Below are 26,914 nucleotides of genomic sequence, written 5' to 3'. Positions count from 1 at the left end.
AAGCATCACAAGCCAGGAGCAACTCTTTCTTGGCATCATAGTGCACCAGGACCTGTGAAGACTGTGCAATTGGGTGCAGTCCTGTGCTATCTTGAGTTGGGTAGCTTTTTTGTGGGTTGAGGGGAAAAAACAGCACACCAGTAACTTAAAACAGATTTTTTTTTAATTGTACAATTCATATAAAACAAAGGGTAGCTGACAAACAGCCCTCAGCGTTTCATACTGCATCAGGAACTGGTATGAAAATCATCAGACACACGACGATAGCGATTGTCAGGACTGGTGAAGCTCATTCTCTGGTAGAGTAATACTGGCAGACATCCAATCTCTCTCATCAGACCTTCAGCTTAGGGACAGTAGAGGCAGACTAACACTGTGCTTCTCAACAAGGTGTGTGCTTATCAGGCATGAGGGCCACCTCCATTCCAACCCAACAGGCTAATTGGGTTCACAATTTAAAATAAAATTAGTAATATACACCTTCTGGAAGACAACTAAAGAAAAACATGCGCTTCTTATTCATCTTTTCATTGTTTTGACTGGTTTGGAATGGAGGCGTCCCTGTCTGTGTTCAGAGTCTTCTGTAATGGAGATTTTTTACATACAAGGCTGTGCTTTACAACAACACTATATACAAAAAGCAGTTCAACTTCATATCGTTACCCAAGGTTACACACTCGCACGCGCACCTACACACACACACGCACACGCAAGCACACCTTGCCTTTAGGAGTAAAAACACTGGTGCAAGATACTATTTTTGCAGGATTTTAGGTCCATTCATCAACAGCTCTGCAGAATGGTCCCTCATTTTGGAGCAAACTCTTCACATACTTTTTCATTCAATGTAACACAACCTCTCACATTATGCTCAACCTAAACACACACAAAGTTATAAGGATATTAGCATCCACTATCAGAGGATATGTTGTAAAAGAAATCAACAAAATTAAAATTGAATAGACGTCTAACAAGGCACTGGACAAGTTTGAGACACTGGCACATAGCTGGTAGGTAGACAAACAGTAGTAGATGGGAAAGAAGGGATGAAGGAGGAGAGGAGAGCAAAGTGGTCAAGGCCCTGTGTTATTTTACATTTAAGTGCTGGCAGTATTTGTACCATCATGTCATAGTTAATAAATACCATGCTGAAGTGGGGAGAAAATCCCCTTATTGACCTAGAAGAGCTTTTCCTCGTTTCACTGGAGCGTCTGGTCGCCTGGGAAACTCCAGAAATTTGGTTGTTTGACTTCTCTTTGTATGGAAACATCGGGCTTGCAGGGTTAGAAACCAAGGTGGGAGAAAGGTGTCAATTTTAGGCTAAAAACATTTAGTCACCACTGGCTACTTCAGGCTACAAAGTGTGCAGCCATGTACTGTAGGAAGGGATGAAGGAGGAACAAAGCACAGTCCAATTAGTAAAAATTTCTAGATTCCTATTATAGAAAGTATAGATCTTAGTTCTTTTTAAAAACACTTTTCAATGTTGCTTTGAATCCCAGCCTCGAGTGATGCTACGCCAATCTTCACAAACCCTGTGTTCATCAATGTGTGCTACCCTGTTTCCTAGTATGTGTCCTGGTCAATGTTTCTACTCTTCAACACCTCATGATGACTGTACACTTCACACTGGAGCCGCAGGCCAACAAGTGAATTCCAGATTTGTGCTTTAGCTGTTCGGTGGGCAGTTGTTGCGGGCGCTACGTACCTCTTCATGTAAAGACCCCGCCGCAACAACGACCCTTCAGTACGTGTTCATTATCGATGCGTGGAAGTCAAATATTTGGTACATCAACTAGCCAAAATCATAAAAAAAAAAAAACGTTAAGATTATACTTAGCTTTCTTAATGGTCCACTTCATTTTGTACAAACAGTTAAAAATGGCTTTTTTTTAAGACAAGAAGACGAGTCTCAGAGGCTACTTTCTACGCCGTGCAGAGACTGAGTACCGAGGTCGGTTTGGATTTAAGCACCCGTGAGTGGAGAGAACCATGGTGTAAGTCCGACACAAGCATGCAGACCCGAACCGTAACTGTGCTGCGCTGGCCCCACATCCAATTCTTCTTCTTTAACGTTTTCAACCGCAGTTTCCAGGGAGCAACTAATATGGCTGCTTTAACCAGTCCAGGGCAGTGCAGCTGCTCCGTTCATTATCTGTGAACAAGGGCACTGAGAGAAAGAGAGAGAGAGAGAGAGACAGAGCTGTAGGCCTCCAGCCTGGGGAAGAGGGGATGGGGGGGGGGGTTCTGTACATGTTTCCCATATGGTGATGGGAGCTCTGGGGACATAGAGGAGCTAGAGCGGGGAGAGGGTACACACACTGCAAACATCCAGGCTGTGTCGCAACCAAGTCTCTACCCTTCTCCCTGAAGTGTGCACATGTGTACTGGAATGATAAGAATAACGGACTACAGCACTACAGCCCCGCTTCATTCCTTCAGCGCTGCTTACACTCCATGGGGGGGGGGGGGTAAATAAGTCAGGTGCACACTTGGAGGTAGGAGGGCAGAGAGTCGGTCGGGAGGGGTCAGAAGGTCTCAGAGTCTTCCGAGTCGTTCTCGGTGGTTCCCTCGCTGGAGGGTCCCGAGGGGTTCCTGGGGCTGCGCGGCCCCCGGGGGCCGACGGCCGGGCCCTTCCCCCCCTGGCGGGGCAGCTGTCTCAGCAGGGAGCCTGGGGAGGGAGCCCCGGAGCTGCAAGGGGAGCAGAAAGGCATCATGGTAGCCAGAATGAGAGCCAGACAGTCAGCCACCTCCCTGCTGGGAGCGCAAGCCAGAGCGGGGGTCAGACCTGAGGGAGAGAGACAGACAGAGAGAGAGAGAGAGAGAGAGAGAGAGAGAGAGAGAGAGAGAGAGAGGGAGGGAACAGAAGGAGGAGGAGGAAGGATGGAGGGGTGTGTGTGGGAGAGGATGTGGGAGAGATGGAGAGCGAGAGAGAGAAAGAGAGAGAGAGAGAGGGAGGGAGGAGAGCGAGACATGGACATGGAGGAAGCGGGAAGGCGAAGCAGGAGACAGAGGACAAGAGGAGGGGAGACAAAGGAGGGATGAAGCAGCATTCCATTAGTCTCTAGCCAGCCGACACAGTACACCAACAGAGACATGGGGGGGAAACACAGAGCACACAGGGACGAGCTAGACCACACCTGACCTCTGTCACTACAATACAAATCCATTCAGTGCAAATAACACAAGAAACTAATGTCTGCACAAGGGAGGAGCAGCTAGGACTAGGAGAGGAACGATGCAAAACAACAAGCTGCACATATACAGTTCATACTTTCACAGCAACAGCAGGAGTTGAGATCAGTTCCATCACCTGCTCCGTTTAAATCAGGGTTCCCACCGTGGACCAGAGGTTACAATTCCATGACTTTTCCATGTTTTTCCATAACTAAGTCAGAGCGCTTTCATCACCTACAAATCTTATCCCCTCCCTTTTTTGTTAATGTTTCAATTCAGAAAAGTTGAGAAGGGGTAAACAGTCTGGTTTCCACTATAGTTGTGGAGAAAAACAGCTGAAAACCACCAGCTAAATCAATGAATGTGTGAAACAATTTGGAAATACATTCTGGTATATTCCTGTAAAGTGACCCATTTGTAAAATCCCCCAGAGAAAATTCTCAAATTCCCTGACTTTCCCAGTCTGAATTGCATGACATTCCAGAAATTCCATGACTGGTGGGAATGCTGATAAAAACAAATGCATTTGCAATGGATGCAGAAAATCCAATTAGAAACAATTCATTCGGCAGGTGGAGTTCATGATGGAACGGGGCCCAACCGCTGATGGAGGAAAAACATTCATGCTGACCATCGACGGGGAGGCTGGGCCGGGCTTGCAGCATGCGGTTAGGGCCTGCAGCGAACCCCTTCGTGCCCGGGGGAGACCGGACCAAACCGGATCACACCAGACCGGACCGGGGCAGACTTACCATTCTCATCCACCGTCTGGACGCTGGCTCCTCGGGACAGCAGCTCCTGGACCGCTTGCTTCAGACCGCTACGAGCCGCCAGGTGGAGGGGACTGGCAGAGACAGAGAGAACATGGACAGAAGGTGTTTATAAAAAAAAAAAAAAAAAAAAAAAAAGGTAAAGTGACACTGTCAAAATGATCATGCTTCTGCCTTACTAATGTATAAATAAAAGTCTCCCCTTTCTAAGGCCATAAGGCCATAAACCCCTATTAGATAGACTGGGAAGATTTTGCTGTTATTGATTTAGTATTGAATGGTATGAATGTCTACACTGTACATGGGGAGATGACTGTGGTGTGAAACCTATCATTATACATTCACTAAGTGGGATAATTTCTGGTGCATTAAATTACAGTAAAATTAAATTCTTCATTTTTCTGGGTAGCCCCTAGAACCCCCTAAAGACCCCTAAGGGGCCCCAGACCACAGTTTGAGAACCACCACTCTATCGCATATGATCATTCATAGGGAGATATGGATATTTGTTACATCTGTTGTCTGGGCTCTGTGCCTCTGACCCTTGCACTAATTTCTATTCTATTGCTTGTAAAGTTGGCAATGTAGGAGTTTAAGCTTATTCCAGTCCATCCGCCTCAATATTGTAAATGTAAACTGTAATGTGTCTTTACCAAGTCTTTACAGAAGTCTTAGACACTCACGTTTGCAGTGCTGCATTTGTGGCATTGATGAGGGCAGAGTCAGACAGTTTCTCCAGGATCAGCAAGACACAGTCCTCCTTTCCCTGGAGGTAGAAAGATGTCAGGTTACAGTATTAGCTCTATGAGCTGGGAGAAAGAGTGAAGCAGGCAGAGGGTGGAGCCCCCCTGTGGACACTTACGTTACTGCAGGCTAAATGCAGGGCAGTGTTGCCATCTTTGTCAGTCAGACTGAGGTTGGCGTTGGCGCCGGTCAACAGCACCTCTGGAGGACAGGACAGAATCAGAGCCATGTCAACACACACACACACACACACACACACACACACACACAATCAACTATACAGAAACAGAGCCATGCCATGAGGGTAACACAAACACACTATTGAGGCTATCAACCAAGTGAAGGAATGCACTATGTACCGAGGGCCCCGACCCCGCCCTTCTCCGCCGCCATCATCAGCGCAGTGCGCCCCGATTGGTCCGCCGCATCGACAGGTGCATCGTGGGACAGGAGCAGCTGGACACAGTCGACGTGACCCGAGAACGCTGCCGCATGGAGAGGAGTCCTGGAGGAGAGCGAGAGGAATGAACGAACAGTAACGGATGACACAGCGGCACAGCAGCAGTGTTACAGTGCGCTCACACCAGCACACACCCAGCTCACCTGTCCTTAGCGTCCTTGCAGCTAGCGATGTCTGATCCCATGGCCTCCAACAGCAGAGACGCACAGGGCTCATGGTCATTCACCCTAACGGATTAAACACAACACAGGATTGAAGAGCCAACTGAGACATCCATATTCAATGCTAAAATTCTTGGTGGCTGGTAAAATACTGTGAATTTTGGAATTTACAAGACATTGTCGCTTGCGGACAAAAATGTGTCCAAATGTCTCATGCTTCTTTTTTTTTTAATTTTTTTTGTTATTGTAGTTCCCATGCACAATAAAACATAAGCATTCCAATACAAGTTTTCCCTATAGAATATTACAAAAACAAAACAAAAACAGAAACAGAGAATGTCCCAAATGGTTTCATGTTTCAAAGTGTCAATTTGTCTGACTTACACAGCACAGTGCAGAGGAGTGAATGGATTCCCATCTATACAGCGGCAACCCTTCTGCTCCAGCAGTACCTCCACACACCCCTCATGACCTGGACACACACACACACACACACACACACACATTAGAAAAGACAGCCAGAGAGTAGAAGTAGAAGGCAACAAAGTGCACCTGTGAGTGTCTATTGGTGGGGAGAAACACTGGAACACCCACACCCTCCCAGACAAACACACTAACCGTAGTAGCAGGCCCAGTGCAGCGGTGTGTATCCGCACTGGTCTCTCAGGGGGGGCAGGGAGGGCGGCTCGGAGCAGGCGATGCTCAGCAGCTCGCTCAGCCAGGAGGCGTGGCCTCGCGCCGCCGCCAGGTGGATGGCCGTACGCCCCCGAGAGTCGCCCAGCAAGACAGAGGCTTCCTGCTCCAACAGACACTGGACACACTCCTCCTGACCACACAGCAGCTGGAGAGGTGGAAGCATGGATTAGATCAGATCAGACTGGAATGAAACTTGAATGATTCCTGTGGGGAGATCAGGTCATCGCAGCAGGAGAGAACAGGATATATACGTAAGAATGGAGCAGAGACAGCTGCAGATACTGAAGATAATACAACAAATATATACAGAGAAAACCATAGTAAAGATAATACAACAAATATATACAGAGAAAACCATAGTAAAGATAATACAACAAATGAAGAAAGATAAACTGTCTTGTAGAGCAGATGTATAAGTGTGCATCGCTAGCTGTTCACAGTCAGATATGCAGTTGGAAGAAAACGCATAGAGACTGTCCAGGGGCCTCATGTATAAACGGTGCACACGTACAAAAAGGTTGCGTAGAAAAAAATGGCACAAATGGAAAAGCACATTGCCATATTTGGAGCGGCAGCGCTGCGAACATGTCACATTATATGGTTTTGTTTCTTTGAATCAGTTCAATTGTGCAATTTTACCTTTATTTACAAAAACACTGCATGTGTGAAAGCACATTGGAAATATTTGGAGAGGGAAGCACTGAAAACACACATTCACCATCGTTTGCATCATCATTTGCATAGTTAATTCTGGGAGGAGACAAGGCGGGGTGAGAGGCTCGTCAATTTCACGTTGATCGGGATGTATAAAGGGAAGGTGTGCAGGGCCTGGCGTGTGCGCGGTTTTATACATCCGGAGATTTCTGTGCGTACGTACTTTTCAATTTTTGTGAGTATGCCATCTTTCAGTATGAAAACTACGCTGTCTTTTATACATGAGGCCCCAGATGCGCAAATGTGTATTGCAAGATATCCACATTTTCTGTACACATATTACATATGCACAGGTAAAATATGTACAGAAAGGTGTCTAGAGTGTGCAGAGATAAGACATAAAGAGGAAAGGGAGTGAAGAGAAGAGAAGAGAAGAGAAGAGAAGAGAAGAGAAGAGAAGAGAAGAGAAGAGAAGAGAAGAGAAGAGAAGAGAAGGAGGGTTATCAGCTTGAATTGGACACTGATAGGCTTTACGAGCTCACCGTAACTCATTTGCAAACAGTCACTTGCATAGATGCAACACACACACACACACACACATACACACACACACACACACAGCGAGGCTTACCCCAAGGTGCAGTGCGGTGAGGCCGTGGTTATCGGCCATGTTGACGTTAGCTTCTCTCTCCAGCAGCAGGGACACGGCGTCGACGTGACCTCCCGCCACCGCCAGCATCAGAGGAGTCCTGCAGGGAGGAGGCAGAGGACAGGTGACAGAAAGAAAGGAGGAATGGACAGAAAGGAAAGATTAAGCTCATTTGTAGGAAGAGGAAGAAAAAGAAGAAGACATGAGGGAGGGGCAACAGAGAGAGAGAGAATCACTCACTGTCCCTGGGAGTCGGCGGCATCCACTAGGTCTGCACTGTCCGAGTCGTCCAGCAGGAGGCGCACACATGTTGTATGACCATTCATCACTGGAGGGAGGGAGGGAGGGAGGGAAGGTGACAGAAAGGCTACATTATTACTCAAATACATGAGACACCAATTCGGGGAGAGTGAGATTAGATTAAACTTTAATGATCCCTGTGGGGAAAGTGGGCCATCGCAGCAGCAGAGAATAGGAAGAACATGACGAATAGTGAGCACTGAATACAATACAGACAAATAATTACAACAAACAAAAAATCTTGTAAAATTTACAGATGTCAGTAACATATATATGCGTTGTTAGCATGTATGGACCGAAGTAGAAAACATTCAGAGAAGTGTCCAGAAATATGTACTGGCTCTTATACAAAGATATGTATATAAATATGTAAAGGTCAATGTGAATGGACAAATTGTGAATTGTGGAAGCAGGGCAAAGAGAAGCAGCATATGTACAGAAGTATGGAGAGAAAGAAGGAGAGAGACAAAGGAGGCCCTACCTGCCAGGTGGACGGGGGTGCGTCCGTACTGGGTGTCGGTGGTGTGCAGCGACGCCCCCTGGCTGAGGAGGGTGTGGACGCAGTCGGTGTGCCCCTGGAGCGCGGCCAGGGCCAGGGGGGTCCTGCCCGCCTCGTCCCCCTGGTCCACCTCCCTCTCCCCCTGCAGCAGCACCTCCAGGGCCTGGGCGTGGCCGTGGTACGCCTGGAGAGACACGGAGACACATGAGTCAGCTAGGTGACACACACACACCATGACATCAGCAGGCATATGCACACTTTACAAGTATTTACAGTTCATTTACTGCCTTTTATCACCTTAGAAGCTTCGCAAAAGTGCAACCATTGACCTCCCAGGCAGATACGGAGAAGCTAGTACATGTTTTTATTACTAGCAAGCTTGACTATTGTAATGTGCTCTTCTCCAGTCTACCCAAGAAGGCTACAAGTAAACTACAAATCATTCAGAAAGCATCAGCACACCTATTGACTAAGACCACACCTGTTTTAATGTCCTTTGATTGGTTGTCTGTTACTTTTCAAATTGATTTTAATAAGGCATTAAGTTGGCGATCATTAGGAATACAGGCTGATTCATTGATTAATTTGCACACAGAAGGCAACACAAAGATGAAAAAACACAGGTTGTGCCAGCAAGATAATTGATCAATATGGCAAACATGACAGAAACTTAATACATAGATTTCATGCTAACTTTTCAAGGATTTTGTGTGTGTGTTAGTGTGTGTGTGTCTGAGTGTGCAACTCACAGCGAGGTGCAGGGGGCTCCTGGTGTTGAGGGAGTCAGGATCATCTTGGTGGCTCTCGTCTCTGTCCAGCAGCTGCAAGTCACAACAACACGTTTACCTCCACACCAACACACAACCTGTTAGCCTGCAGCCAGTTCACACACTGACAATTCACAGTAGGTATCATAGTCAAATGTTCTATGGCACCGGTTTTAATGGATTTACTTCTTCCTTCCCTGACTGTGAAGCATTTTGTAACTAAGTAAGTACTTTGCTTTGGAAAACTGCGACACAAATCAAGTTCAACTCTGTAAAAAGAGACAACAGAAAACTGGAATGCATTTGCGTGGCGGCAGTGAAAATATGATCTACCAACAGATGGAGAAACGCCTGGAGTCATGGCACAACAATAAAACCATTTCCTCCATGTGGCCTCAGGTGCACTCAAACATCGGCATATGGTTTGTGTGTGTGTGTGTGTGTGTGTGTGTGTGTAAACTGACCAGTTCCAGACAGTGCCTGTGTCCATATGCAGCGGCGTAGTGGACGGGACTATAGCCCTGTTTGTCCTTTAGAGAGGCTGTGGCACCGCTCTGTAGCAGGAACTCTAAACATCTGGAACACAACACACAGCTCACTTGTCATTTAACACTGTCATTAACATCACAGTATAATCCAGCTGTTACATACTGGACAAGAACTACTCTGAAGCCTGAGGGGCATTTGCATATATATTGTTATGTAGGTCTGTGTTCATTTCAAGAGTCACGTTTCAGGCGGGAAGCGTGCGTGTGATGAGGTTAAAGGCTGGATGATTTCTACAGATGTATGCAAAGGTTATTTAAATATGAGAGAGAGGGTTTGTGCGTGTGTTGGAGTGTGTGGGAATGTTTTCTCATGTGTTCGTAGGCATGAGCAGATAGAGAGAGACTGGTTATTCTCCATCTCCTGGCTTTAGACAGTGTGTTTGCTCAGAGCCATGCACGGTCATGGCACATGCACGGATAACTAGGCAAATAAGAGTGGTAAAGAGGGTTTGATGAAAAAGTGAAAGAGGAAAGAAATATATGAGGAGAGGAGAGAGAGAGTCGGTCAAAATGTCATCTTCCTATATGTTTCAGTGTGGACTCACAGTGCTGCCTCCTTCTCCTTCTCTGCCTGAACCCCTTCGCTCTCTGGCTCCAGAGCTACACGGCGCCTGTGGAGGCGAAAAGGAAGGAGTGTGAATGAGAAGAGAAAAAAAAAAAGACAAGGTTGAGATATTCAAACAAGAAATTTTTTCTCGGGGTGGTATCTGCTAATATCAATAAGTAATAACGGCGCCAACTCCGACTGGATGCCGGGCTTTTGCGCTGCATCGTAACGGGTGGGGCCGCCAAAAACCCCGGAGGCCGGACTCATCGCAACTACCACCAGCGTTACCTTAATATAACCTCCGGTTGCCATGGAAACAGAGAGGTGTGAGCCGTCGGGTTTCTATACATAGTTGATAGCAGACAGCCACCCCAGTCTTTTCAGTGCAACACCGAGAAACCAGTGTGAGGAGGAGCGGTTCGATCTTAAAAGTCTGCTCGTCAAAACTGAAAGAAGAAAGAAGGTTCCTCCGCTCTGAACCTCTTCTGCTCTTGTACAGTTTGGAAACATAACGAGTGATATGATACTGTCCCTCACCTCCTGTCCAGGTCCGAGGCAGCGGCGTAGTGCAGGGCAGAGCGCCCCCACTGGTCAGTGGCGTTGATACAGGTACCGCAAGCCACCAGAGTCTCCAGACACTGGTAGTGACGACTGGCAGCCGCATAGTGGAGCGGAGTCCTGGGAGATAGCAGAGAGAGAGGGAGAGAGGGAGGGAGAGAGAGAGAGTCAGGCAGACAGATGGACATACACACCACCAGGAATGCCCACACACACACACACACACACACACGGCGATGTGTATGCACAGGCAGAAATGCACAAGCAAACCAACAGGCAAGTTGTGCTGCATACCGATGCGTTGAGTCAGACTATGACCGTTACTGAAATGGCGCATTGCACGGCTGACTCAAAGAATTAGGGAGAAATGGCTCTGACCACACACACACGCATACCTACACACACATACACACACACACACACACAGGAAGTAGGACTGAAATAGCACACAACCCGTACAGTTCTACCAAATACTGTTCTGTCACTGGGTTTCCTTTCTGCACTTCCTCATTGGTTGTCTTGCAAACTAGTCGGCCATATTTCACTTTACTTTTACCTTTCACTGCCTCTAACTGCATATGCATGGTTCAAGAAGCAATACTGATAGAGAGAGTAGGTGAAAAGAGACTGAGCGCTGACGGTGCAAGACAGCCATGTTGGAGGTGAAATAATGCCACCAGTATACAAAATGTCTACTTCCTCACCTGCCACAGTTGTCCCTCCTGTTGTGGTCTCCACCGCTGCTAAGGAGCAACTTGACACACTCCACATTACTGCCCACAGAGAGGAGAAGGGTGAAATGATTAGAGGGGTGCAATTATTGCAGGAAAACTTGAATTGCTAAATTTCTCCCAGTAGATTTATAGTAGTATAGTAGCTTTCTATTCTCTTAAATAACAAAATACCATTAAAACAAGTTTTTATCAAGCATTTATATGAGGACGGTTGCTAAATAATCCACAAAAGGGAGCAGAAATATTTGTTGCCATAAACATGAATTATCTGGCCATGTTTTTGGATGTGTGTACTAGGGTTCAACTAATACTGGTTTTTGAACTTTGATACTAATACCGACACTGACAATTTTGGATTGAGGCTGCTGATAGCTGATACTTTGTGCAGATATTCAATATCTTTAAATTTGACCATTTTCATGCCAGAAAATTACAAGAAAGTACAAGTATTCCGTGTTTCCTCCAGAATTTTATTCTTGGCAGGATGGAAAAGCCTCTGAAACAGTATTTAGACCATGGGACACTAAAACTCGCCATTGAAACCCAGGTTAATAATAAGAATAACAATACATATTCATGCAAACTTGTTGTTGAATCTGACCAAAGTGTTGCATTAGAATCAGTTAAGGTTAAGGGCTTCCCATACACAACCAGTGTAGTATTGCTCAATGCCACAATAAATATGTAATCAATCAAAAAGCATTATCCATCATATCAGAGGTGGACAACACTATATGTTTGACTATATGTCTGATATATCGGCAAACCAATCTATCTAGTGTATACCTTGCTTAACACAGAATCAAATGCACACACACACACACACACACACAGTGAAACAGTGAAACTTTGGGACTCACCCTCCGGCGGCGGCGGCGTGCAGGCAGGTCCTCCCAAGAGTGTCAGGAGTGTCTATCTGGAAGCCTGCAGACAGGACCGAGTCGTTACACATTATGCTAAACCTCCGACCTGAGGAGGGCAGCGCAGGCCGGGGAGGGACGGCCAGACAACACACAGCAGCAGCCACAGAGAGAGAGAGGAAGAGAGACAGGAGGAGGAGGAGAGAAAGACAGGTGTTAGTGTGAGGTGGGAAGAAAAAAAATAACTAGAAACGAGACAAGATTACAAGGTTAGGTGAGAGCGCACGACAGGCACGCATTCACAGGCAAACACAAACGCCTGTGTGCCGTAAGCTACATATTACAGACAGTGATACCTACTGACACATTATAAGCTCACAGACACAGTAGGACAGAGTACAGTAAAGTACAGAGACAGAGTGCGATTTGAATCTCTATCGTGTTATTATCAGACTTTGTGACTAGATCCGCAGTCTGGTGGCTTTGACCAATTCACAGAACAGGGGGTTGCAACAGTTAAGAAGTAATGAGTGCAGCAAATAAACCCCCCTGTCCACAGTGGTCCTGACCAGCCATAAAACTGCAGCTGCATACAGAGCTCAAGCACATGTAAATTACTCCTTTGTTGTTCATTACAGCGAGGCAACAGAGCTGCACGGGGAGCCCAGTTCCATCCTGCCTCAAGCCTCCAGACACAGAACTGGGGAAACTGCCAGGGCCTTGTTAAACGCAGAGGGGGATCTGGAGCCAGAATGGATACTTGTCATTTCCCTATATCTGCTTAACATTTGTTGAATCTACCAAAGTCCTTTCTCTTGTGTATGGCAAAGCCCTCTGTCAGAATGCACTGGAGGATACGGAGTGGGAGGAGAGACAGATCTTTTCCAGCGAGGAAAACTTTTCAGATGAAACCTAGACATTAAGCACCAATATCAATACTCCAAGAGGAGAGTGGTGGAGAATACACTCTTGTCCAGAGGGAGAGAGATCCCATCGGTGATGAGTAACCAGCCTCACTAAGGCCTTGTCTGTCTCTGGAACAGTGTGACTCAAATCTGGCCACGGCTGAATACTTGTGCTTGTGGAGGAATTCACCACTGGGAGGGAGAAGAGCGGCGGGGCGCTAACTTTCCTGCTCTATAGCACCAAAATGACACTGCGGGATGATCCTGCCCTCGGGAGCCATCTGGGGATCAGCTTTTATTCCCCTTTCCTGACCTTCATCATCAGAAGGCTGCAGGGATGAAAGGATGGAGGGACAACGTGCACCTAGTGCAAGTGCTGTCACAAATATTAGTGATAAATACGACTAGCAAAGTCTGAATTTTCAGTGAGATTTATATTGGCTGATGATGTTTTTTTTGGGGTTTTTTTACTATTCATTTAATGTTACAGAATGGCCGTTAACCCACTGTTTCCAGCCCTGTTGTTGTATATTTAGCCGTTATTTGCTAACAGCCAATTCTCCAACGGTGCCAGCTGTCTAGGACATTTGTGACACAACTGCAAAGTCTCTACAGACACCTCTCTCAAGTGCTCATGGGTAGTGTAGTTTGTGTACTACCTGAGGACAGCAGCTTCCGGCAGCAGTCAGAGTGGGCATTCAAGGCAGCCAGGTGGAGAGGGAACATGCCATGGACCCCTCGCCTGCAGAGAAAGAACACAGGTTTGGTAAGTTTCATTGCATACCACAGTGTCATTCAAATCATTTACCAGGACTTTCTCAACAGATGAACAAACACACACACACACACACACACACACACCTTGTGCAGTCTGCTCCGCTGGTGATGAGTGTGTTGATGAGGAGTTCATGACCATAGCGGGCAGCAATGTGGAGAGGGGTGTTGCCATCCTTGTCCACGCTATCAATCTCCCCACCTAAAATAAAATGATCATGTATAAAGTGATTGTGCCAAAAAGAGAAACTTTAAGAGATCCTGAGACACAAACAAACCCCAAGAGGTCTCACCGTTCTGGATGAGGGTCTGGGAGCGAGTGAAGCGTCCGTGAACTGCCGTCATGTGAAGAGGGCTCTTCCCATCCCGACTCTGAAGGACGGGGAGAGAAAGATAAAACAACAGATGAGAGAGTGCCAGACACACACCGTCAGAGCCCACTGTTCACTGACCAAACCATCACACTAGCAGGAACGCTTCCTCCGATTAAAATGAGAATGTCAGAGCTGAAGTGCCTGTGCTTGTTGATAGTTAACAAGTCCAACCACTCATACTTTCCCCCCACATTCATTTCCACTTATTATATTCAGGACTTTAGCTGATGCTCTTATCCAGAACCACTTACAATGAGTAGGCAGGTAGTTCAGGGTCTTGTTCAAGGACACTCTAAAAAGGTGCGATGTGTAGCCTTTGAACATCAATAAATCCTTACCACATTACATTTGAGACATTAGTATAATTACTGTAAACAAACGAGACCATCACCGATTAGACTGGCAGCTCTTATCTACCTCTACACTGCATTTTACATTGTGCGCCACCTGGTTGGATTTCGCAAAAAATCTGTTGGATTGATTTACGGCACAAAAAAAGGAGGAGGGAGCTGTTGAGTGAGTTGAGTGAAAGGTCAAAGGAAAAATCACTTCCAACATGTTCATCTTTTTCAGTAAAGCCAAAGAGAAAACCTTTTACCAAAGAAGCAAAGAAGGTGAGGTCAGGGAGGGGGAGGTGGGACAAGTGGCAACATCTTCTTTACAACAGAAAGAAACGGGGTTTATGGGAAATGTGGTCTTAATTTTGAGAAACGCTAGGCCTTACTATACCACTGGCATGAGATAGAGGCTACAAATAATCTCAACCATTGTCTCATTTGTTTGCAATAATTAATAAATCGTGAGATACTGATGTTTGAAAACGCCAACACATATTACCATTAACAAGATACATGATTTTTGCTGACTGGGATCTTTCGGTCATGGGACAGTCTCTTTAACCACCCTGCCGCCTCACATATGCCACACCCGTTACACCCAAACCCTCCCAAACGCAGCCGTTCAGCATCTGTACCTGTACGTTGACGTCGGCCCCGTTGTTGACCAGGAATTCCAGGCAGAGGGCTCCGTGTGTGGAGGCGGCGGCGAAGTGCAGCGGGGTGAAGCCCTTGTTGTTGGGCTGGCTGACGTTGGCGCCATAGTCGATCAGCTCGCTGACCACGGCGTCCTGGCCGTTAAAACACGCCACGTGGAGCGCTGTGTTCCCAAACGCATTGGACTCATCTATCTGCAGCCGGAGAGAGAAAACAATCCTCATTATGGCTGGGGAAAAGTCTGTGTGTGTCTGTGTTATTATGCTTGAGTGAGTAAGTGATGGTGTGTATGCACGTGTGTGTTTGCGAAAGAGTGAGTGTGTGTGTGTGTATGTGTGTGTGTGTCAGTCAGCGCACACATACAATGTGTGCTATTGTGCTTGTTTAAGAGTGAGAATGTGAGTATGTGTCATTGAGCTTGCATAAGAGGGAGCATGAGATAGTGAGTGTGTGTGTGTGCGGTGTGTGTGTGTGTGTGTGTGTGTGTGTGTCCTGACCTCCACAGCCAGGTTGAGCAGGTGTTTGACCACAGCAATCTGTCCGCTGGAGGCTGCAGTGTGGAGGGGAGTGTATCCCCGCTTGTCCTTACAGCTGATCTCGGCCCCCTGGCTCACCAGCAGACACACTACATCCAGATGACCTGTAGGGGGCGCGCCGGAGCACACAAATCAAACAAATCATGCATAGGCCACACAGCCGCCCTCAGAGCAAATAGGAAGACTCAGCTGTTAGATGGAGACTATGAAGCAACATGAAAGCGTTGCTCCAGCAAACTGAATCCTGCAGTTGATTTATGTAAGTTCTGAATCGCTTCAGCGCGAAAGAGAAAGTCAACAAAGAGCACTTCTGAGACTTCTCTTATACTTGCCTACTTTGGCCATTAGGTGACTCAGAGCCATTGATTTTTTTTAAAAGCACATCTGCAAATATCTGCTTCCAGGAATCAAGACGTGATGTTTAACAAGATAAAAGTCTTCTGCAAACTCCGTTTTTATCTCTTACCCATGAAAGCCGCCCAGTGCAGCGCCCGGCCGTCCTTCTTATCAAAGGCGTTGATGTTGGCTCCCTTTGCAAGGAGGAGGTTTACCATCTGACGTACAGTGAGGAAGAAAGATAGGAGTTAGGTATGCATGTGTGTGTGTGTCGGTGCACGCCCACCTACATATGTATATGTGTGGGCCTCAGTGTTTGTGTCTGTCAGTGAGGGGGCGATGCTCTTTACGTAACTGCATTGTAAATACGTCTCATCACTTGGCGGAGTTGTTGCATAAACACGCTGGAGGGGCCATCGTGCAGAAATAGCGAAGCCGGCCATTCAGTTTGGCCTCAGAAATGTGCCGCCTCTGTCATTGTTAATTTTAGATGCAGCCTATTTATGACTGATTCTATGAAAAGACAAGGAGGATGCCGAGTGTGAACAGCCCACTTGATAACCTCAATGACATACCTGCTCTCACCCAGCTATTTCCTCTAACCGAGCTGCTCACCCAGAATAGCACAAGGGAGAGTTGCATCATATCCTGTTCATTAGTAAGCTGTACCAATATAGGGACAAAGGGGACGTGCTGTTGCAGAAAGGATACTAAACGTGTGATTTTACTAAGAAATCAAGCTGATCTGACACTGTCGGTGGATCAGCTGCAGTACCTCGGTGTGGCCGTTGAGGGCGGCGTGGTGCAGGGCGGTGCGTCCGCCGCGGTCCGACACGTTCACACTGCTCAGCAGCGGGATGATGACCTCAGCGCATCGCAGCGCGTTATTGGCTGCGGCCACGTGCAGCGGCGTCTGCCAGTTTTTGTCCCGCGCGTTCACGTCGGCCGAGTGGCGGATCAGCACTCGCACCGCCTCCTAAGGGGGCGCAGAGGGAAAGGGAGTCAGCATGTGTGCGAGTGTGTGTATATATATAAATAAATAACTAATAATAATAAATAATTAATAAAGAACTGACAGGTCAGAGTATCTGCAGGCTTCAGAAAGCCAAAAGCTTTTAATGGCACCTTGAATTGAATTTAAGACCAATTTAAAAAACAAAATAAAGAAACCAAGCAAGAGTATTTCTGACTAAGCAGCCAATGAAAGTTCTGCAACTATAAATGGGCAGGATGAGAAAAAGGACAAAAGGAAATTAATTGTCAAGGGAGATTAAGTCCAATTATGTTTAATAAAGAAGATATGATGAAAAAAAAATCATGTTTTGCATATTGTGCTACTAACTCTACTACTAGCATCTGTATTAATCAGTGGACAAAGAAGCCTGTCATTGCAGGTGAAAAAATAAAACCTCTACTAACTGTATTTTAGACAATTTAATACTTTTGAAGGCCTCATATTTAGATTTACTTTAAGGATCTGCAGATACTTGTAAGTATTTAAGGTTATTACGACAGACACAGAGTTTCCCATTCATAGCCACACAAGTTCATACATTCCTACACCATGTGTAGTAGTGCAGGAAGTAAAGAAAACCTCAGCCACACCGTAGAATTAGCCTCCAACTATTCAAAGCATCTTGAATTACCTGTTTGGACATCAAGACTGACACATGACTCATTGCTCTGACCCAAATTTCTGATGATTACACAGATAAATCGGTCTTGTGTGGCCTGAGTATATTATGTAAGAATGTTGGGATAGGTTGAAAAATGTTGTGTGTGTGTGTGTGTGTGTGTGTGTGTGTGTGTGTGTGTGTGTGTGTGTGTGTGTGTGTGTGTGTGTGTGTGTGTGTGTGTGTGTGTGTGTGTGTGTGTGTGTGTGTGTGTGTGTGTGTGTGTGTGTGTGCGCGCGCGTGTGCATGCTTACAGTTAATAGCATGCAGTGCGGCTTAGCTCCTTGACACCTGTGTCACAGTGTGTGTCACTAAGGATCTTTCACCATGCTGTTTGAGTTGTTGTTATGGAATAAAGGATTGGACTCAGTAGGTGTGTAGGTGTGTGTGTGTGTGTGTGTGTTTGTCCGCCCACCTCACTCCGAGACGCCACAGCGCGATGGAGAGGGGTGAGCCACATGTTATCTTTGGCGTTGACCCGAGCCCCTGCAGAGGAAGAGGAGCACAGAGAGAGGGAGGAAGGAGGAGGAAAAAAGTGTGGCATTAACAGAGATAAGGTGAATGGTCAAACTCTACCAGCCGCATTGTAATGTCACTTTTAGCTACATGTGTCTAGCTAGCAGGAGGAAGGATATAAAAATGATCCATCCTTGATTTTATCACCCGAAAATCTTGAAGAACATGATGAAAATATAAATGTATGGCAGATAAAAATAAATCTGCCATATAGATGTATGGCATTTGCTATCCATTGAGACCAAGGACAGTGATAGTGGTTTGTTTTATATATTACAAGGAAATTTATGTAAGCAATTGATTTTCAAAATCAATTTTTAGAAATCCCAAATTTGGTAACAAGCACAAAATCTGTGATATTTTAGAAATCTTTGGTAACTAGAAGAGCTAAAATAAAACAATCCTAGAAAGATGGAAGGAGGGAAAAAGTGGCAGAGGGAGGAAGTGGGAGTGCAGGGTGTGAGCGGCGAGAGAGAGGTGCAGAAGAGGGAGAGGAGGAGGGAGAGAAGAGAAGAAGAACCAAAGGAGGCTAGGAGGAGAGGAATGGAGGGAGTGGTTTTACCAGAGAGGATGAGGAGCTCGGTGATCTCGGCATCGCCCAGGAAGGCTGCTGCATGGAGCGGGGTGCGCTTCTCTGCATCCTGAGGGAGGAAGGCAAGTTTGGGACAGACATGAGTGGAAGTCTATTAATTCTATTTCTAATTTCAAGCCTGATCTACAGTTGGACTCATTCTAAGTTGCTGTGGATGAGAGTAAAACAACATCTACAGCACGCAAAACCCCAGCCCTTTCACAGAAGCCACTGGCTGGGATGTTACAGGTTAGAAATTCTCCATCAGATCGTCTCTTAGCTTAGACTGGACACAGAGAAGGCAGTGATATCAGAGTACAGATGATGAGCTAAGCTGAGGGCAGCTAGGATCAGCAACAGGCTTGTCAGCATCAACACATCCATTGTTCTTCTCAATGAGCTCACACACACACACACACACACACACACACACACACACACACACACACACACACACACACACACACACACACACACACACTCCGGCCCGATGACCACCCCAGATGTCCATATGACTGGGCTGTGTGCCGCCTCTCCAACAAAAACACATCTAAAGCGGACAATGACAGAGACGCGGCCGTCCTGCGACAGGCGGCCAGCGCCCAGCGCAGGAGACTAAATACAGGCAGCAGGAGAATGGGACAGCAGGCCCGCCCACGTCCTGTCCTGCCTTGGAATAGCTATACATACACACACATATATGAGCTGGTGTAAATAAACAATTACTCTGAACTTTGGCCCTGCTGACCCTTGACACCGCCCCCAACCCAGACCCTTGGGTGCTGGCCCAGACAGGAAGTGATGGTAAGGAGAGAGGAGAAGAAGAGAAGGTTGTCACTACTGAGCAAATCTCAAAGAACAGAAGTGGCCTTGCTTGATTTGCCTATAAGCTGATGATGAGCAGTGATGTAGTGGAAAATAAAATGGTGGGTAAACTATGACTTCCAGTCAGTAATCATCACAAGGCAAACAACCACCAACATGCAAAACTCAAATTGTATTCTCAGTAAAGCGTAAATTTATGAATGTATTTCTTTCTTAAAAGACCCTATCTGATGTTAATTACTATGATGTATACTAGAAATGTATGCCAAAAAGAAAAATGCAGGTAAACTCTATTCTCTAAATAATAAGGTATATAAAATGTGTTTAGGTGGTTTACCCTGCACAGCCTTCATGATTATAAGCCTTAGGCCTGACCTCTAAAATCTGAAAACTCTCAATGTACACCTTTTTCCCCAGGGATAAAAGTCTTGCATTGCTCCGGCCTTACCAGAGCATTGATGTCTTCAGACTTGTAGATGAGCATACGGATCTCCTCAGGGTCTCCATTGAAGATTGCCTGGATGAGCGGAGGCTGGGAAGAGACAAAGACAGAAGCATGAAACAAAGTCAGAGTCGAAAGACCCAACACAACTACGCCTTGTCTGAAACACATTACACATGTGACCAGAGGCAACAAGTCAGAAAACTAAATAGAGACGTTATGTTAAAGACCATGTGCAACCATCGCTGATCAATGTAAACAATCGCCGCATTTATCAAACCGAGCTAGAAGCAACATGTGAGGGAAATCACACTCATCCACTGGACATTACACAAGAAATGTGCGTAAACAGGGTCCAGTAATCATTCCCACGGTATGGAATACTGGATGTGTGTGTATGTGTGTATACATATGTGTGTGTGTGTGTGTGTGTGTGTGTGCAAGAGCAGCTGCCTAAGCCGGCATGTGCTGTGTTTACACAAGCTGGAGCAGAGAGGGCTACTACTATTCTGCAGCCTACATTACTTGGTACACAAAAATGCTCTTTACTACCGACAGGATTTTTGAAAACTCTGCTCACTTTGCTTGTATGTAGATGTAAATAAGCTGTCACTGACTGGCCGAGGGGAGAGCTTAAAGCCATATAGAGAATTGGTTCTTAGTAGATACAGATCATAAAAATAGAAACTGTGTGTAAGGGAAAATCAAACAAAGGGCATTGAGTGGAGGAAAGGGCATTGAGTGGAGGTCATGCCTCCAAAGCCCATATTTTCTCTCCGGGATTATAGATATGAGGTAAATACAGGTACCAGTAAAACACACACACACACACACACACACACACAGCAGCTATCAGTGTCAATCAGCGCACCAGCAATAAAGGTCAGATTCTGCTAAACACACGCAGGCTTGGGGAAAAAGCCTGCAGTCCCAAACAGCTCCGGTCAGAATGCTCATAGTCAACAACGCTGACAAAGCTTAATCCCTACAAAAAACAAGTAGTAGGTTAAGCCACAGTGGGAGCCTCTGCAGATCAGGGCAGAAAATGTAGGCTGCAGGTTAGATGTGGTGCTGATGAATCAGATCAGGCAGAAGCCGGCCTCGCTAAACTTCCTGTGCATCTCTGCCACCTCCCGCCTCACTTCCTGTTGCACAGTCTCTCCTTCTCAGAAACACGAGAGAGAGAGGAACCTCAGAGGAGCGTTTCACTTCTGCTTCAAAACCGCACACACACACACACACACACACACAAACTAACACTTCCTCATGCATTAGGCCTACAATTTGATTCTAGTGTAGTGCCATATCTTCACACTTTAGATTTCAACCTCTTTTGACTTGCAATCCCTAAAAGCAAAATGGATGTGTTCTTGCTATGATGACACCAATTTTTATTTTCCGTCAGTTAACATTGCTGGATTTGTAAATGAAGGAAGCCTGGAGGCTGCAAATATTCAATAACTGAGAAAAAAAAGCAAATGTTCCAAAGGTAAACACACATATGAGTATTATATTTAACATTCCTTAAAAGGTGCTACGTGTGGCATTTTTTAAAACATCAATAAATCATTGTCAAATTAATTGTGATAACTTGGTGTAAAATTACTGTAGACCATGGTTAAGATGGGATCTGTTTTGGGGTCTTTGACTTTAAAAGGTTTGGGAGCTCTTGTACCAGAGGGAAGCAGAGAGAAAATGAGACAGACGCGTCTTTCTTCCACACTTCAGCTGGGACGACAAACTACACTGGCAGAACAGGAGGAAGGTGGGTGGGTGGGAGGGGGGGCGAGATTCAGATTTATCTGTCACATTTCCCGCTGTGAAACTTCCACCTATTCTCACACACACAAATAATTTCACCCCAACCAAAAAAAAGAAGGAAGCATATCAATAATACGGCATGAAGCGGGTGACACGGGATGAAAGGAGAGAAGATGATGTTCACGTTAGCGATTGTCCTGACTTCCTCATCGTTTTACCTCCCGATCTAGCCGCTTCATTCAAGTTCAAAGCTTGCCGCAGCAGCTCAGTTGTGATTCAGGTTTGAGCGGTGTTTACTTCTCCAGAGTGATAAGAGAGGGAAGGAGGAAGGACACATTTAGGTTACAAAGTAGTGAACGAGGCCCCAGCTGGAGAAGAGGGGCTGTGCCTTTAAACAAGCAGCCAACACTTGGCAGCATATGGCCTCTTTAGCTATGCCTTTCTTTCAAGTGCTCATGAACTCACACACACACACACACACACACTCTCACACACACACACACACACACACACACACACAGGGTTGGCATCACTCACTGGTCACAATGCCGGTGTCTGTAATTGCCATGGGGACTTCGGGAGCGTGGTGCTACCAGCATTTGGAATAGGAAGCACAGGGAGGTTTAAGGAGTGTAGGTGTGTGTGTGTATGTGTGTAGGGGTGGAGTGGGGGGTGCTGGGGGGTGGACAGCCCCTGGAAGCAGCCGTTCCGTATGAGGACATTCCCCCGAACCCACACCACCATCCCTCCAGGCTATCTAAAAGCATCTCAAACACAGAGCTCATTGTTGTAGCACACACACACACACACACACACTGCTGTACACTGCAACACTTACACACTGACACAAGCATTTCTCACTAGCCTTAAGGCCCAGCTGAAGCCCTCCAAGCCCCACTGTTGGCCAATAAGAACGAGGCAGCGTACTTGTCAACATTTAGGGCAAACTAAAGCCCAGTAAATCACCCAATCCTGTCATCGCTGGTCTCTAAGGAACAGAACCAGGCCCTCGGTGATACAACTCTGGCAAAACACACGCATTTCCCCTTCACTCTTCCTCTCTCTCATTCTTATCCTACACAAACTTCCTCCATCAGATAAACTCCATTTTCATTCCTCAAACAGGCTACAAACACTCGCAGGCTAGCCTGCTATGAGACGACACACATATATTAGCTTTAGCTTCGTTTCCACTGATGCCTGAGGTGACACTAACCCTCTAACTAGGGCTGCAACTAACGATTATTTTCATTGTTGATTAATCTGCCGATTACTTTCTCAATTAATTGATTAGTTGTTTGGTCTATAAAATGTCAGAAAATGGTGAAAAATGTCGATCAGTGTTTCCCAAAGCCCAAGATGACGTCCTCAAATGTCTTGTTTTGTCCACAACCCAAAGATATTCAGTTTATTGTCATAGAGGAGTAAAGAAACCAGAAAATATTCACATTTAAGAAGCTGGAATCAGAGAATTTTGACTTATTTTTCTTAAAAAATTACTCAAACCGATTAATCGATTATTAAAATAGTTGGCGATTAATTTAATAGTTGACAACTAATCGATTAATCGTTGCAGCTCTACCTCTAACTGGCTGATCTCCCTCAATGAGCGGTCAATGAGAAGCTGCTGATGTCCTCATACCGATGAAGTGCTCAATTAAACCCGTACTGCGCCGCGTGACTCTGTGTTTGTCCCTCCCTGAATTCCCTAAACAGTGAGACAGAGAGGACCATGGGAGTCGCGGTCTACAAGTTTCACCTGTCAGAAACATATACAGGAAACAATACAGGAACCTACATTGAAACACTAGGTCAAAGGGAGGAAAACACAGGAAACCTAACAGGCCTCCTGCATACATGCAGCCATTACAGACACACACACACACAGTAGTGCAACACAAGATGTAGCGGAGGAAAGCCGCAACCTGCAACTAACAAACAACTACCTGTACCTCCATTCTATGGCACATATTTCATTTGGTACCATGGGTGTATATACATTATTACCATGGGTGGTAGAAGTCCACACTGTAAATACACACCAATTAGCCAATGGGAAACAACCGCGTGATCCGATTCTAGAGGAAACAAAAAAAAAAGAAAAAAAGAAATGAAAGCTGAACTGCATTCCTCCCATACACACACACACACACACACACACACACACACACACACACACTGCTGAGCTGAAGCTGTGATCCCTGAGCACCTGGGCTGGGGCGAGGCTGACCGCTGAAACCATGTGACCCTTCTGTGCCTTCACCCAGTGTGACCTTGACCTCTTGACCCTGTCAGTAGTACCTGTGCAGCAAAAAGCACTGCTTCCTTTCACAGGCAGCCCACATTAAGAAGTCAATAAGCAAACCTGGTGTATCCTGTTTTCTAAAAAGGTGGCTTATGGGTTTGTTTTATTGCAGCCACCAACTCCATGCCCCACTCTTGGTCTGCACATGATAACTAACCTGCTCTTATGTTTTGCTTGTCCAATATGCAAACCATAGAAATCTATAGCAACTTGAGTTATCAGGCAAAATCAGCATGTTGTCTGAAAATAGATATATATCAAAGAGCGGCATCCTTTCCTCACTCCCTTCCCTCAAGTCACTGCTGATCTGATATGGCTGGATTGGCCGCGGAAATGATGTCCGAACAAGACAAAGGCATATCGGATCAGGGATTTGTGACAAGAGACAGCTTGAAAGGCACGGTGACATTTCAGGACGTGGAATGAAGCCCAGCTACTCTCTTCAGATGCCAGCGTCTGGCTGAGAGGGCTCTGGTTGAGGTACATCATTTTGAAACCTGGGGGAAACTGAATATCTGAGTCCCTGAGTGCACTATTAAGAGAGACAAGACGGAGCCCAAACTGAGGTCCGGGGCCCTCCCGGGGTCCCCGAGGGAGTTCAAGGGGGTCCGCACTAAAATTATGAATAGTTTAACTTCACTATAATGAATGAATGAATGAGAATGTATCAGGAGGATGAAATATTTTGATCATATTTTTCAGTCTCCACCACCCCACCTACAGTTGTGTGATTTTACGCCAAATCACATCCAACTACATGAATCTCCTCAGATCTGGCTCCTTGGGATAAAATCCTATCCATTCATCTAGGCTACCGTGCATCTTTTTGGGGGTTCTTGGGCATGAAAAAGTTTGGGAACCCCCCAGAAAGAAGACATACAAGAGCTTGGGCCAAACATTTCAGCACCTTGGACACATAAAATCAGCATTTGGCTCAGCTGGACAGTGACTGATCCGAAATTTCAACACATAGCTGCAGGCTAAATTTAATTATTGAAGAAATTTGCGTATCGTCCTCGCGCTGCGGGGATGCTTTACGGAAACGCAGAGCAGGAAGTATCCGCGCGGGCTGTCCTCATTTCAACACAAGACAGACTATTTAGCCAAAAAGTAACCAGGCGAAAACCAGGACAGCGTCATTGAATTTCACGCAGCGTAATATGTGCAGCCGTCGGGAGGGCAGCAAATACATTTTTCTGAATTATGTATATGTGTTAGCATTGATAAAACGCTCAGCCGGGGACACAAAGACACGCCGCGCTAATAATAACGCCACCAAATGGAGCAGATAGGTGAATAAAAAAGGTAAAATGTCGTGTTGCCTGTTTGTACAGTGGCCGGGCTAGGCTAGCAGCAGCTAGCAGGTCTACCTGGTCGGCCAGTTTGAGAACAGCCATCTCTCTCGGTCAGCTCGGGCTGCACATCCACTCCCTCCGACACCACCACACCATGCAGTCCGCGATGCTGCAGTCCAAAGCCCGCTGTCCTTTTCTCCTAGTCCACTTGTTCCCGCTGGACCTCAGACGGCGAGATGTTGCAGCTCGGTCTCTCGCAACCTCCCTAGGCAGCTATAGGCGGATGATGAAGGCCGGGGCGAGTACCAGGGCCATGGCCCGCTCCACAGGCGCTATCTGCGGCGACGGTGAGCCGAGGCGGCCGCGCGGAGGGAGGCGGGGAAGCAGGAGAGGCTTTTCCCACCGATGTAAACAATCCGCATTTATGGCTGCTGCTGCGCGGGGGTCACGGCCGTCTCTCCGAGCCATACACCGCTCCACTACCTCCCTCCTCTTCCTTTTCTGCAGAGCCAAAATAAGCCTCCCTCGGTGCTGCGACAGCTCCGGACTGAACCAATTGAACAGACAGAGCTCGCACAGAAGTTGGTGCCTCTCTCTCCTCCTCTCAGATGCAGGACTGGAGGAGAGGCTTCAGCATCAACAGCAACCCCCCTCGCTGCTGCCACCCGCTGGACAGAGGGGACCTAACACAGCTGACACTGATCATCCAGGAGTCATAAAGCATGTTGCATGAAAAATGAATAGGTGCAGAATGAAACTGTGCTTTTGGCTGGGTGTCATATCCAGGGATAAACTCACATAACCTCAGTTTACCCACCTTTTTTTAGGCAGACATTAATCGTTATGATATGACCTTATAATAATAACTTTATTAAAAGCAAAGTTTACATTCTATTAATCAGAGGAAGTGGTATCAAACTGATGTAGGTTGTATGAGGATAGTGTCTGGAAAAAAAGAATACATGAATGCTTCTCTGACAGTATAATTCAAGGTTGCTGTTTGCCTTATGACTGGAAATCATAGTTTACCCGCCTTTTGATTTACCACAACATCACTGCTCATGTCATTGCATCATGTACTCTATCTTGCATTGTGGAAACTTTTCTAATCATAGCCTTCCTGCCTTGATGCTGGTTGTAAACAAGGGAGGTGTAGCAGCTTGCTAGGCTACCTCAGTGTTGACTCAACAAGCCGCCATCACCAGACAACCAGACACACACACACACACACACACACACAGAGAGAGAGAGAGAGAGAGAGACAGACACCACCATGCATTTTTGCCTAGTTCGCTGTGCTCATGAAGATGCATTCCAAAGGTTATTACTTTGTAAGGGAAGGAAACTGAAAGCAGTACAAATGACTGGCTAGAGGATAGTAAGTGCAAACTCCTATTAGACTATTTTTTTTTAAGGAGAATACAGATAATGTAGTAATGGAGCCAATTATATTCACGAAAACCTTCTAATTCCGCCTACATTTGT

At 46.2% G+C, this 26,914-nt stretch overlaps 1 protein-coding gene across 8 annotated transcripts; it reads right to left on the bottom strand.

Annotated features, from left to right (window-relative positions):
• Positions 1-159: 159 nt before the first annotated feature.
• ankrd44 (ankyrin repeat domain 44) lies at positions 160-25,946 on the bottom strand. Of its 8 annotated transcripts, none has more exons than XM_071518746.1 (28): positions 25,505-25,946; positions 20,075-20,158; positions 18,793-18,871; positions 18,130-18,200; positions 16,817-17,017; positions 16,172-16,259; positions 15,667-15,809; positions 15,151-15,363; positions 14,097-14,175; positions 13,891-14,005; positions 13,689-13,771; positions 12,125-12,233; positions 11,235-11,303; positions 10,510-10,650; positions 9,971-10,036; positions 9,342-9,453; positions 8,860-8,931; positions 8,093-8,294; positions 7,552-7,639; positions 7,294-7,411; positions 5,931-6,153; positions 5,697-5,784; positions 5,295-5,378; positions 5,051-5,196; positions 4,810-4,892; positions 4,631-4,713; positions 3,930-4,021; positions 160-2,788 (listed from the first exon to the last, which is right to left on the bottom strand). In XM_071518746.1, exons 1-28 carry the CDS (start codon positions 25,529-25,531, stop codon positions 2,529-2,531), a joined length of 3,219 nt encoding a protein of 1,072 aa, XP_071374847.1. In that variant the 5' UTR covers positions 25,532-25,946; the 3' UTR covers positions 160-2,528. The 8 variants fall into 8 exon arrangements, with proteins under 8 accessions (XP_071374847.1, XP_071374854.1, XP_071374848.1 ...); XM_071518753.1 differs by having other exon boundaries at positions 160-2,691; XM_071518747.1 differs by having other exon boundaries at positions 12,125-12,188.
• Between the last annotated feature and the right edge of the window lie 968 nt (positions 25,947-26,914).

Source organism: Centroberyx affinis, unplaced genomic scaffold (assembly GCF_046629955.1).
Source record: "Centroberyx affinis isolate AG114_WGS23_722 - 3 ecotype Tasmania unplaced genomic scaffold, CSIRO-AGI_Caff_v1 ptg000632l_1, whole genome shotgun sequence".
NCBI lineage: Eukaryota > Metazoa > Chordata > Actinopteri > Beryciformes > Berycidae > Centroberyx > Centroberyx affinis.
This window is presented reverse-complemented; position numbering and strand designations above follow the sequence as displayed.